Genomic DNA, 14,653 nt, shown 5'->3' with positions numbered 1-14,653 from the left:
TTTATTAAGATAAAAATAATAATACGAGTAATAATAATTTATTCAATAATTTGCAGTACATAATAACAATAGATACCTACAATGCTTTACAAATTCTATGTAACACAGATGCCTGCACTAGGGTTATTAGAAAACTCTGTGTCGCAGGCTTAAGAGAGCTAGCATAAAATGAAACAAAAAGCAGAAATAATACTAAGTATTACAAACTAAATTAAAATCTATATTAAAAAATAAGCCTTAGATGGGTCAATCAACTTTTTTACCGACACTTTTCTGTCCGCGACATTTTTCAAACAATTTTAACAATTGCAGATTTTTGTAAGTGAACATGTTTTTTCTGTAATTTAATAGATGGTGTACTTGAATACATGCCATCCTACGTAAGTTTAACCTATTAAACCGTAAAATATCTTGTTGGAAGTACGATTTTTTGGTAACGCCAGAGACAATTTTGGTAACGCAGGAGACGCCCAAAGTGTCGGGAAAATAGTTGATTGGCCCAGATATCTAAGAAAGGCCCCTGCGGCATTGTGCCGAAGATGCTGGCAACATTTCCTCTTTGAATCGCTAGGCTTATTTTAAGATTATTTTCTACTACCAAACTATTTCTATGCGACACATATAAGCACATGCTGAGTCGGCGCCTTTTCACGGCTATGCTGTGACAACTTTTATATGTTACAACCTGAATTGTTTGTTTTCGTGCTATTGTCATGGCATGTTTGTGAATAAAGTTATTTATCTATCTATCTACACGTTCCTTTTACGGTCATGCTATGGTACGGTGTAGTAGGTAGAGACCACGGACCACGTAATGTTCGCGATCAAAATTTTCCCAAGTGACAATATCAATAATCACGCAACCCATTGTCTAACTACCTCAGGTGCAGCTAGTTTTTTTCCATAGAATACGTTAATTATGTACCCTTGACAATGTACCTATTTAATCATTGTTTGGCCATTGTTGTATACGCCAAGCGCCGACACGTGGGGCGTACGCGTCCTATCGCATTTCTTGAACACAGAGACAGCAGTGACGTAGCCGAAGCTGCCTAGTGGTTCGAGTAGAGGATGGTAGGTTCAAGTCCGGACTTTTTGGGGTTCCGGAGCCAAAATGGCAAAAACGGAGCACTTATAGTTTCGCCATGTCTGTCTGTCTGTCTGTCCGCGGCTTTGCTCAGGGACTATCAATGCTAGAAATCTGTAATTTTGCACGGATATATAAGTAAACTATGCCGACAAAATGGTACAATTAAAAATTCAAAAAAAACATCAAAAAAAAACTGCAATTGTTTGTAAAATTTTGTGGACAGATTAGTGTGGGTAAAAAAGTTGATTGATTGGCCCAGATAATAAATATGTACAATGAAAACTCGAGAACAAACATTCGTTTTTTATATAAATCTGCCGAACTAGCTGTGATCATCGTTTACAATGTAAAATTTCATACTTATATTATTATTATTTTATTTTTTTATTTTATCACGGGACAATTCATACCAATTGACCTAGTCCCAAAGTAAGCTTAGCAAAGCTTGTGTTATGGGTACTAAGCAACAGATGAATATAATTATTTAGATATAGATACATACTTAAATACATATTAAACACCCAAGACCCGAGAACAAACATTCGTATTTTTCATACAAATATCTGCCCCGACACGGGAATCGAACCCGGGACCTCAAGCTTCGTAGTCAGGTTCTCTAACCACTAGGCCATCTGGTCGTCAAAATACTAAATCCATTAATCATAGATGAGAGTGTGTACACTGGTGCCATTAATGTCCTACTAAGGGGCTGTTTTACCACCCATTGATTAATTTTATCTGCCAGATAAATGTGATGCCGTCTCCGTCTATTCGAACAAAACAAACAGAGACCGCATCACAATTATCCGTCAAATAAATTAATTGAATGGCTGGTAAAACACGGGGTAAGAGTATAAAAGAAACTAACTTATTTTAACTTTAAATATGACTGAATGCCATGAATGGAATAAATGGCATAATCGCTGACGCAGCTAGTAAATATTATTTGACATGTGACTTGTGCGACAGTGGAATAGTGTCACAGAAGATAGTGGTATCTGCGACCTCAATGTGCGTCAATTGCTTTGCTTTTGATCATACATTTAACGAACAGATGTCCAAAAGTCACTAATTAAATTTATAGATTTGCGCTTTGTTAGGTTTGCAATTAGGTATTTTATAACTTGTTAATTTTGTTTAGTCAAGTATCTCATAGTTAGTATTACTACAACAAAATGAAATCAAAAGCACCGCGGCTAAGTAGGTTTTTTAAGTTAACTAGTAATTGTCATTCTAAATTAAGTATCGAGTACTTTTGCTGCATGTTAGTACTCTATACTGCGTTTGGTTCGATACGCACTTGACCGAATTCATTTATGATTGTTTTTAGGGTTCCGGAGCCAAAATAGCAAAAACGGAACCCTTATAGTTTCGCCATGTCTGTCTGTCTGTCTGTCTGTCCGTCCGCGGCTTTGCTCAGGGACTATCAATGCTAGATAGCTGTAATTTTGCACGGATATAAAAATAAACTGTGCCGACAAAATGGTACAATTAAAAATTCAAAAAAAGTTTTTTTTAGGGTACCTCCCATAGACGTAAAGTGGGGGTATCGTTGGATAGGTCTTTCAAAACCATTAGAGTTTTTTGCTTGAGAATTATTAGTAGTTTATGAGTAAATAGCAGCCTAAGGTATAAAATATTCCTAAACTTGAAAGATTCCGTATAAAATACGAAATCCTTAGAAAAATATTATTTAATTTTTTCGTAATGGCTACGGAACCCTATTTTGGGCGTGTCCGACACGCTCTTGGCCGGTTTTTGTTTTAGTCCCGACGTAACAAGAGGGATGTGAGAAGTTTGCCGCCAATGCTGCAATGTCTGTCTGTCTGTGGCTTACAAACGCATGGACCGATTAAATAAATAAATAAATATCATGGGACACTTGACACCAATGGACCTACTCCCAAACTAAGCAAAGCTTGTACTATGGATACCAGGCAACGGATAAACATACTTATGGGGACCCAAGAGCTGGTACGTATTTATCCCAGCGGATCGCACTTGCGGTCCAAAGGGGTAATGCGGCCAGCATCATGGGAACTCTGCCACAGGCAGATCTTTTGGACGGGGTGTTCTTTTTATAATTTTTATTTTTATAGTAACATATAGATATATTTAGTTAAGGTTTCTTAGGTAAGTTTTCTTTGCCTTCTTATTATTATTATTATTTTATTTAATTAACGTGAAATTAAATTACTTATATAGATAAATACATACTTCAATTAAATACATTATTAAATATCCAAGACCCGAGAACAAACATTCGTATTATTCATACAAATATCTGCCCCGGCCGGGAATCGAACCCATCCGGTTGTCAATTCAATTCAGTTTTTTACGTGAAAACGAAATTCCTTGCGTTAGTTCTTAGTTATGTTGTATTTCAATCGGTCCATTTGTTGTTAAGTCATTGAGCTCTAAAATGACAATGTCATAGGGTATTTCATCTTTTATAAATTGATTGTTTTCAAAAATCAGTTCCCGCTCTTCTGGCGTCACCACTTTCAGACGTCATAAGCTTGTGACGCTTCCAACTGGACTGTTACTGCCGAATTGAATTGCAAATCAGTAGAAATTATGTTAATAGACTGCTCTATCCTATTTATGGAGCTTCTTTGTTTATAAACCGACGTATTTTATGAGTAAAATTGGCCAAGTGTGACTTGCATTCCTACATACTTAACATACTTAATTCAACTAAGTACATTGTACTATGAAAGCACACACACAAACATCACGCCTGTATTCCCAAATGGGGTAGGCAGAGCACACGAAACGTTACCGCTTCGGAGCCACTACTATGAAAGCACTAATCTTAATAAGGTTATCTGGAAGAGATCCCTTCGAGGGAAAAAGTTCGCCTTTGCACATCTTATTATCCTGTTTTCTGTTAATTTCATGTGCTGTTTAAGTACAGTCAACTACAAAGAGATGTATATCCATGTTAATCTTACAAAATGATGTAACTTTTCGTATGCCATAATTAATTACCCTTGGTCGGTGACATTTCTAGTAACAACAAAACCTTACATTATCATCGAATCATTCAAAACCCAACAATTATATATCCCGCAACGCTTCCTCCGAATCTACACTAACAAGCGTCTTTTACTATCTACCGATATATTATAACAAATACAAGTAAACGTTCAATGTTCCAAAGAAATGTAAACAAAACACTAAAGAAATATTATTTATCCAATTACCTGAGACAGATGTATGCAATGACAAGTGCGTGCTGTTTTCGTGAAACGTCAGTTTTTTTTAAGTTTAGCGACATTTATTTTATTAAATACTCACAATTCAATTCAAATAGTACCTACTAATATTATAAATGCGAAAATTTGTGAGTATATATTATGTGTATAGTTTGGATTTAACTAAAATTTGCGAGAGCTGGTGATTGGAATAATAGGTAAAATAAAAATATTCGAAATCTCAACGGTAGGTTCAGAACCATGAAATTTAGCACAGTTTTTTTGCGTTTTTAATATTTTTTAGGAATTCTCATGGGAAATAAGTAAAATCCCGGAAGTTCCATTCATCTGCTGGATCTAATGGTTTACACGGGCGTAGCTGCGGGCAAACGCTATTATAACTGTAATGAAGAAGAAATCGAGTGCTTGAACTTCGAATTGTCTTGCTTGGATTCAGGGGGCTACTACGAAATTCTAAAATCTAAGTTCGTATCGTACCGTCCCTCTCACTCTCGTATTAGCGTCAACAGGACGGCAAGATTCGAAGTTTGAATTTTGCACTTCGTAGTATAGGGCCTGTTCTGAATTTAAAAATATTGGTTACATTTTTTTGGAACATTGAACGTCATAATAGGTATATCGGTAGATTGTAAAAGAAGCTTGTTAGTGTACATTCGGAGGAAGCGTTGTGGGATACATAATTGTTGCACTTTAAACAAGTCGATGATAATGTAAGATTTTGTTGCTACTAGAAATGTCACCGACCAAGGGTACTTAATTATGGCATGTGAAAAGTTACATCATTTTGTAAGATTAACATGGATACATCTCTTTGTAGTTGACTGTACAATAAAGAGTTTTACAATACAATACCTACCGCTATAAAAACCGTTTCCTTTTGTAGGTATAATAAAGAGTTAAATGCATACAAAAACAAAAAGAACTAAATAAACTTACTCTAAAACTAACATTAGTTATTATCTCAAGTTCGTAGTAAAAAATCCCGTTCCAGCTTTAATTAAATTATTCGAGTTTCCTTGATATTTTTTGTACAAAAATTTCTGTTTTATACACAGCTTTTGTGCTAAATAATTACAATCACTAAATTACCAAGAAATATAAACAACAGTCGACGCTCCAATACCAATGGCCTAGATGAACAATAGGCTACCTAACGTTAATTTAGTTCTTAAGATAAGATAGCAGCGAGTGGATCGTAAACAATTGTGAAACAGCGAGAAACAACGTTTGAACTAATTAAACATTTAATAAGTGTATTAACAAGTGTGTCTACCTCTTATGGTTCAAAAGATACAGTTGTGTGACAAACGGACGGAGCAAACAAAGGTGAAAAACCGACCAAGAGCGTGTCGGACACACCCGAAATAGGGTCATTATGAAAAAAACAATTAATATTTTTCCAAGGATTTCGTATTTTGTACGGAATATTCCAAGTTTAGGTATATTTTGTTCCTTAGGCTGCTATTTACTCTTAAACTACTAATAATTCTCAAGAAAAGTTAACCGTTATAGTTTTCCTTGTAAGTTTGATATACTTACTATCATCCTGAATTTTTTTTTAATTTTTCTACCCACTGGTTTAGATTTTAGAGGGGAGGGGACGCTCGATTTAATTGAAAATTTGCACTTTAAAGTTAAATATTTTGCAAACCCATGACTGAATCGAAAAATTGTTTTAGCAACCCCCTAATGGTTTTTAAATACCTATCCAACGATACCCTACACTACAAGATTGTATGAGAAAAAAAAACACCCCCACTTTACGTCTATGGGAGGTAGGTAAGTACTCTAAAAAAATATATTTTTGAATTTTTTAGTGTACCATTTTGTTGGCATAGTTTACATAGATATTCGTGCAAAATTACACCTTTCTAGCATTGAAAGTCCCTGAGCAAAGTCGCGGACGGACAGACAGACATGGCGAAACTATAAGGGTTCCGTTTTTACCATTTTGGCTACGGAACCCTAAAAAAAGTCATTCTAAATTCAATTTTCTTTCTTATTGTGCTCAGATTAGGCCATAAGCAAATGAAGCAATTGCTTAGGGTAGCACGTATTGGGGGACACCATAAACAGCACCAAAAAAAAATTTGCTAGCACTTATAAGCTGATGCTGGTTACGGCTACTTTTGTATTGGGTGCATCAAACAGTCTTAATCCGGAACTGATTGTAGCCATCGATGTCCTGGTGCCGAAACAATACGGTTCCTGTCGTGTTGTCCAATTTTTTTACCGTCGTGTTGATGTACGGCATACAATAACTGCGAGGTGTTTTATCGAACCGAAGACACCTAAATCGCGCTTCTCTCACTCACTGATTTCTGGGGTTTATCATCAAATTACCGACACTTAAATAATTGAATTTTATTTCAAAGAACGTTTTGAGTATTTTCATTTCATCGACAATTCAATTCGTGGAATTGTCATTAAAAGTAATTTCTATTCATATATTTTTAATTGTCCAATGATTCATTGTATAGTTGTATTATTTCACGGAAAACGTTTCGTAATTTTTTTTTTTATTAACAAAACTTACATCACGTAAAATCACTTGAATATGAGTTATTTTGCAATTAACGTAACCTACTTTTCTGGTATCAGTTCGATTGTGCGTGGGTCACAGTTCTAACCTAACTTAAGCTACTTTTTGGTAACAGTTTTATTCTGCAATGGTCGCAGTTCTAACCTAACCTAATCTACTTTCCTCGTATCAGTTCGATTGTGCAAGGGTCGCAGTTCTAACCTAACCTACTTTTCTGGTAGCAGTACTAACATCTATCTAAAAAATATAAAAAGTTTCCACCCTAGTACACGGCTCAGTTTCCTCGACTGTACGTGATAATACTAGAACTAAATTTTCCATTTAACGTTTTCGATGAATTGATATTCGATGTAAAGTTTGTTGGTTAAACAAGGAACACCCGATTTCTGGCCCTATGCATCTATCACATTATAGGTCGGGTCGGTGTCGGGCAGCAGCGACACCGTCTCTCACATACACACTGCGATTGCCAACCCGCCTGCTCAGCGTGGCAATTAGAGCAACTCCTCCAGTGCTCAGTGGCGTGCAATTGGAGAGGCCTATGTCCAGCAGAGAACTAAGATAGGCCGATGATGATGATGATGATGAGGTATTGAAAGAAACTTTGGATGATCACGAGGTGTTTATTATAATACGAATATATAATAAGCCTTTATTGATCCTTGACTTAATCTTAAACGTAACAAAGGTATACAATTAAAGGTATACATTATAGAATAGAATAGAATAGAAGACATTTATTCACATTCACAAAACTAAAAAACAACAATTAACAGCAAACACAAATAAAACAAAAAAAAGAAAAGAAAAGGAAATACAAAAATTAAAATAAATGATTTTGTGTGTCCCTGCAGAAGTGAAACGGCCGCTGACTCAGCATTATGCTGAGGCGTTAGACGCCTGCAGCGCTGGTATTCTGTCAGAACCGTCTGTGACTCACGGAATGATACACAAATATACCTACTCATATAAATAAAATTAAGAAATATAAATATAATTTATTGTAAGTAAACAAGAAATAAATAAACTACAATAAATATATAAGTAAAAAACAAGGGACAAATAAGTTGTTCAAAAACATCAGGCTACATTAATAATAATAATAATAAATTGATCATAAACAGAAATTTTGCCTAAAAATAAACCCTTTTTGTAGCCTTTCATCATTATAGTAATAAATAAATTCCAAATAAAAAAACATCTGCAGTTAAACACGCTATTTGTGTTTCGTGTGAAATGTATGTACATTTGATAACAATTACTACTCATAGTAGTATTTAAACAAACAATATCGTCTTCCTTATTTTCATTGTGATCAAACGTAATTTAAGTATGAATTACGAAGTTTGGGAATACTAAATCAAGCAAACAGCATTTTAATAGTACTTTTGCTTATCTTATAAAAGTTGCAAAGGTAATATTAGTGATGATAATTTTAAGAAAGGAGTGAGTCTTTTTATAACGTCCTGCAGATCTTTTGGTCTACAGGACGTTGGTTGGTTGGTTTGTCTTTTGGTATTTGTAATGTTTGTAATTCAAAGAAATACTGTTTATTCAGCCCCAAACAAATGAAGCAAATACACTAAGTACCGAAAAGACTGTGAGCTCAATGAGGCCATAATTTGGATTGCCAGTAGGTACTGAAGCCTTTTCGTCTAACACACTTGAATCACTCAAAGGGTGAGGGTAGAAAAAGATGGAGAATACGATCGTGGACGTCAGCGCGTTATACAATCTTCACCTGCTATCCAAAATCAGAAGACCTTGAAGATCATTCAAACAAACCGAATTAAAGATAAATTCCATGAACATTTATATAAAATACGTAGGCGTATATATGTAGAGGTGGGGCCGGGTGGGCCGTGCCCACCCCAGGATGTTGGGCTACCCATTTAAAATTCTAAAATACTGATCTTCACAAAAAAATCCAGTCCAGCCCCCCCCCCCCCCTCTGAAAAATATCCCTCGATACGCCAATGATTAAATAATTAATTTGGTCATTACATATTATTTTAATTTAATTTCAGATCAAGCAATGGAACCTAAAACACAAGACGAAACCCAAGAAAGCAAAGAAACCGCCAAAGACGATCCTGAGGAGAAACCTGAAGAAAAAGGCAAAGAAGAAAATAAAGCAACTGATACTTCGCCAGAGAAAGAGAAAAACAATGAAGGAGATAAAGCCAATTATTACAAAAATCTTAAACATTACTCAGATACTGGACTAGCTTTGGATACGAATAAGAATATCAAAGAGGAAACTCTACTAGCAGATTCCACGACAGTAGTGAGGTTCTCTCCAGCATGGAAACAGGTAAATTTCATTATATCATCATCATCATTGACAGACGTAGCAGACCACAGTGAAATGTTATCGTTTATTTAAGCACAATACCTGCAATAAATGGTTTTTTCGACCATATTAAATCGAACGGTGCTTCGTTACAGACTGAACCAGAAAATAATAACAAGCTTTTTAGCCAGATAATCGAATAGTTCTTTTAGTCAGTTAGGTACTGGGTAGATATTATTGTAGTTGTTCAAAAATAAATATTTTCTATTCTATATCAGGGAATAATGGGCGAGCTGGAGCTAAAACACAAAGACATACGTTTATACAGAGATAAGACTAACTCGATCGATTATTCGTCCCCGTAAACCACTACAAAGCAAATTTCATCGAAATCATTAGAACCTTGGCCGGGAAAACCAAAATAAATAAAATATTGTTTTTTTATTCGAATGGATGGAAAACGAGCAAGTGGTTTTCCTGATTGTAAGAGCAACACCAGGGGTATTGCAGATGCGTTGCCAACCTAGAAGCCTAAGATGTACGTTGCACAAGCGCATACTAGGATAATTAGTTTAAAGGTATAAGATTAAATATTCAGAATACAATTACACGCTGCACCAACACACATTCAACACACTTAAACCGTGAAACCATTGAACTGATAAGCTATATATTAACCATTAAAGTACTCTAGAATTTATTTATTATTGTCCTAGACCTATAATGGATGAGGGTATAATCATAAATGATCCTCATGCGGGCAATGATTATGATAATGAATCTAAAAAACATGAAGAAAGATGAAGAGGACAATGACGCAGAAGCATAACGGAAAATTAATATTGTTCCAAAAATATGAATTCGATTTTTTATTAGGTTATAGCGAGCCATCTGAATCATGATCCACTGTACATATTTAACAATGTACATACAAAGTTGAACGGCTGAACCGATTTTCATCAAACATATCTAGCAAAGAACCACCACAAGAAAATTCACTTTCACGTGAAAAACCGCATTGAAATCGGTTCATGCGTTTGAGAACTACGATGCCACAGACAGACAGACATTATCGTCAAATTTAAAACACCCCTCTTCTTGCATCGGGTCTTAAAAACCGGAAATATCTATACATATATTTTAGATGGCACACATACTTCTATTCTTCTTATAACCAATTCTGAGGTTAGACCATTTTGTGGTTCTGACGGTTATCTATTATTTGCAGTTCAACTGCATAACTAATTAATTCTTATCACGTTTATCGCAAATAAATCCATTTGATATCAACACAAACACGTGCCAGAACAGGCTTGAAGCAGATCTGATAAAATAATAAGCATTATGTATTAGTAAAGCAGTAAGATGACCTAAAAACCTGATAATACTGACTTCTTTTAATTTATCAAATTAGATGAGTTGTGTCGCCGATTACAAGAAATAATAACTTATACGCTTTAACATCTAGAGATAAATCTCCATCGGACGACAATTTTGCCAGTGTTTAGTGGGCTTTGCCGTGGTTTTGCCGGTGTACGGTAAAAAATTCTAGAGCTAGAAAACAAAACATGAGAGATACCTTCATGGTGGATGAACTTTGGCAGAATCGTCAAAGAATTGATAGAGCCACTTTTTCCTGAATTTGAACTAAATTGAAAGTTGCTAGAAACGTCATTATGGCACTGACAGCCGTTCTTTCCATCTGCATTATGTTTTAATTGTGCATTCCAAATTAGCAGAATACAACTGCACATGTTAAAGTGGACGACGATGAGCCAACGACGTCAGTAGCAGCACGCCATACCATTGCTCGTGAAGTTAACCCCTTCACACATGAGGTGCTAGGTAGTTATGATAGGTACTCCTCAAAAGTATCTGTGATGATTTAACCACAAAACAAAATACACTATAACGGTAGCGGGTCGGAAGCGAGTCATACGACATAAATATTTTTATAGCACACCACAAAACAGTACAGAGATTTAACAATACGTACAGATCATGGCAGAAAATAGGCTTAAAGTGATATTTTGCAGAAAGCCATTTTTAATTAAAAAGAAACAAAACGTAAATGTGTAGTAGGTGGAAAATTTAACATCGATAATATAAAATAAATATAAATGTAATATACAAACAAATATTAATAATGTAGTTATCATCATCATCATCCCAGCCTATTTACGTCCCACTGCTGGGCACAGGCCTCCTCTAAGAAGGCTTTTAGTTTACATAAACTACTTACACAAAATATCATATATAATAGACTGTATGAGAGAAAGATGTGAGTTAAAAAATAGAGGAAATAAATAATAAACAACAGAGAAAGACTGAAGACAGAGTTAAGATGAAACTAGTGATAAATAGTAAGCCTACTGTTGTGATGAATTGTAATCTTCTCTCTTTCCTCGTTTCAGACGATAGCCGCATCAGCCCCGATCCTCCTAACCTTCGTCTCTGGCTTGACGTCTGGCTACTCCGCCATCTTGCTGCCCCAGCTGAAGAAACCTGAGAGCATCATACCATACGATGACACCACGGGGTCTTGGATCGGTTAGTATATATTCATCTCTGTCATCATCATGAGCCGGCAGATGTCCACTGTTGAACAAAAGTCTCCCCCTTAGAACGCCACAATAAATGACAACGACACAATTTTGTCGGTCTATCTAATGGGAGGCCTGCCAAATCAAACCCTAAGTAAAGTCAAATTGTACTTAAAAAGATGTAATTTATATGGTACCAAATAACTTTGGGTATGTCAGGTTTTTAAATTGCCTTACTTACGCTATTTTGATCTGAAACTCAAAGAGAGCACTATTTATGATCAAAAATAAACTCATCAAAGACATCAACGCTTACTTTAAAAGACCAGCATGCCTTTTTGAATATGCATCAAACAAATAAACTTACTCGATTGACATTTTAATAAAGTGCATGGCCTGTTTCTGCAAAAGCAAAACACACTTTGTGCCCTTGAAAGTCAACCGACATTTAATAAATTACAATGATATATTACTACTAGCTTGCTTATTTTCATCTGAGATTCCTACTTCATGACTCCAACAGACATTGACATTGAAATGCCAAGGTCAACATTCACGGTCTTTTAGTTACCATAGGGAATTACTGTCGTTAATCATTTAACTGACTGTTTAATTTTACTAACCCTTATTTTTTTTGTGTTCAGCGGCGATGGCGGCGCTGCCAATGGCTCCAGGCTGCCTCATCTCCGGTTGGTTAATGGAGAAGTTTGGAAGGCGGACGTCACAGTACATCATCTGCGGGCCTCTGCTCCTGGGCTGGATCCTCCTCGCAGCTGCCCAGAACCTGCCCACCATGCTCGCCGGCCGTTTCCTCACCGGCATCTGCGTCGGTCTCTGCGGCCCTCTCTGCCCTGTCTACATTGGGGAAACCACCGAACCCAAATTTAGAGGCTTCTTCCTGGCAGGAGTATCTCTAGCTATAGCTATCGGGCTCATCGTAGCTCATCTCCTAGGAACATTCTTGACTTGGCAATGGACAGCCAATATTTGCTGTCTATTCCCTATTTTAGCCGTTCTTTTGTTGACATTGATCCCTGAGAGTCCCACGTGGCTGATCGCCAGAGGACGTGTTGAAGACGGAGTGAAAGCCTACGGCTGGTTGAGAGGCTACAGTGAGGAAGCTAATGCAGAGCTGAAGGGAATCATCGACAAGCAGAAAGCAGCTGATATGGAGCCACCGATGAGTTGGCAGGACAAGCTGCGGTCTCTGAAGAACAAAGAAGTGATAAAACCGTTGTTTATTATGGTATTCTTTTTCGTAGTCTGCCAGTTTTCTGGAGTGAACGCAATAGCGTTTTATTCTATAGATATAATTGAGAAGGCTGTCGGTAAAGGCATAGACCACTACTTAGCCATGTTCGTGATAGATTTAGTTAGAGTAATCATGTCTGTGATTGCGTGCGTGGCTTGTCGAAAGTTCGGACGCCGGCCTCTCTGCTTCATCAGCGGGATATTTACAGCGTTATCGATGATCGGACTCTCCATGTTCTTATATTGGGGTAAGGGTCAACATACCAACATGTCCTGGTTGCCTTTATCATGTCTCACGCTGTACATCTGCGCTATATCCATTGGTTTAGTGCCACTACCATGGATCATGTGTGGGGAGGTGTTCCCTACGAAAATTAAAGGATTTGGATCTGGTATTAGTTCAGCTACAACTTTCACGGCGTTCTTTATCGTGGTCAAAACTGCACCAGCTATGATGGTTGTCTTGAGTGATGAAGTGACATTCCTTTTCTATGGTTTCGTAGCTTTAATTGGAACTGGGGTTCTCTTCTTCATTTTACCAGAGACGAAGGGAAAGAGTTTGCAGGAGATAGAAGAAGAGTTCAAACATGGCAAAAAGAATGAAGACAAAGTAGTGTAAATTAGATAATTTTACTATATTAGGCTAAGACCATTTTCATAATACTTTTACGCTTAAAGCGACAACACTGTTTATCTGTGATATTTAAGTAGTCAATATTAAAATAATATTTTTTTATTTGTCTTTCATTTCTTAAGGAAACCTTAACAATAAGGCTAATATCTCAGTGCTCGACATGCCCAATAGATGACACCTCTACGGCTGATGACATAGAAATTAAAGAAGACCACTACTTATTGGGAGAGCTCGGTGTTTGCCTTATCAACTTTTTATGATTTTAAGGTCCAGTAATCAGCCCACTGACATTATTATTATGATGAATCAACCCATTTATCCATTGTTGTGTACGTAATGCACTTTAATCAGTCAAGTTTTTACTGAACTAGTTTCATACAGACATGTTTATTTATGAGTGTCACTCTGTGTGACTAGTTGCAGTGGGTTCAGTTAAGTACCTAGTAGAACAGTTATTTAACGGAAGTTTAAAGTTATTTTTATTCCGTTGAAACTTGTGAAATCGATCAATTAAGTATGTGCTTGTTTGCATATTTGTTACTACTCGCTAAAACGGCTGGAAAATTGGTATGCATTTAGTAGAAACTCGAGAGTAACACATAAGGATATTTTTTTATCAATATCCCTAAGAGTTCAGGAAGCAAACATGTCAAATCCTGAAACTCAAATACTTTTTGTCTTGGAATATAAAAAAAATCTCAAAAAGGTTTTTCATTATAATATTGTCTTTAAAGTAACGGTAAACAAAAAGCTAGTTCAGATTTTTTAATATCGACATATTTAATTGATTTAGGAACACTCAACCAATACCGTATATCCAAGAATTTGTTTTTTTGAACTGCATAATTTAGGACATATATTAAAAATATTATAAAAAGTGCGAAAATTTCACGGCTGAAATGAGTGCTGTAAAGTTAGCACAGGCCTTTGGAAGCTGCAAACTAGGATGCACGGTACCAGTAGTGGTCCTAACAACATATAAAAAAAAAACAGAATTGTCCTTAGTATGCATGTTTGTATGTTCGATATGGCTGGCCTTGATTCATATGGGTATTTAGTACAATCTCGGAATGCCAATCCAA

The 14,653-nt window shown here is 36.2% G+C and overlaps 1 protein-coding gene across 3 annotated transcripts in view; it reads left to right on the top strand.

The window, feature by feature from the left end:
* The window catches only part of LOC141438693 (trehalose transporter 1-like protein), a 52,044-nt gene extending 38,373 nt beyond the window's left edge, over positions 1-13,671 (top strand). For all 3 annotated transcript variants that reach the window (XM_074102602.1, XM_074102601.1, XM_074102600.1), the window contains exons 2-4: positions 8,878-9,164; positions 11,558-11,693; positions 12,331-13,671. In XM_074102602.1, coding sequence (XP_073958703.1) covers positions 8,886-9,164; positions 11,558-11,693; positions 12,331-13,556 — 1,641 coding nt within the window. In that variant the 5' untranslated portion in view covers positions 8,878-8,885 and the 3' untranslated portion in view covers positions 13,557-13,671. The remainder of the gene's footprint in view (positions 1-8,877; positions 9,165-11,557; positions 11,694-12,330) is intronic.
* Positions 13,672-14,653: the final 982 nt, after the last annotated feature.

The sequence above is a fragment of the Choristoneura fumiferana genome, chromosome 19, assembly GCF_025370935.1.
Source record: "Choristoneura fumiferana chromosome 19, NRCan_CFum_1, whole genome shotgun sequence".
In the NCBI taxonomy this organism is placed as follows: domain Eukaryota; kingdom Metazoa; phylum Arthropoda; class Insecta; order Lepidoptera; family Tortricidae; genus Choristoneura; species Choristoneura fumiferana.
This window is presented reverse-complemented; position numbering and strand designations above follow the sequence as displayed.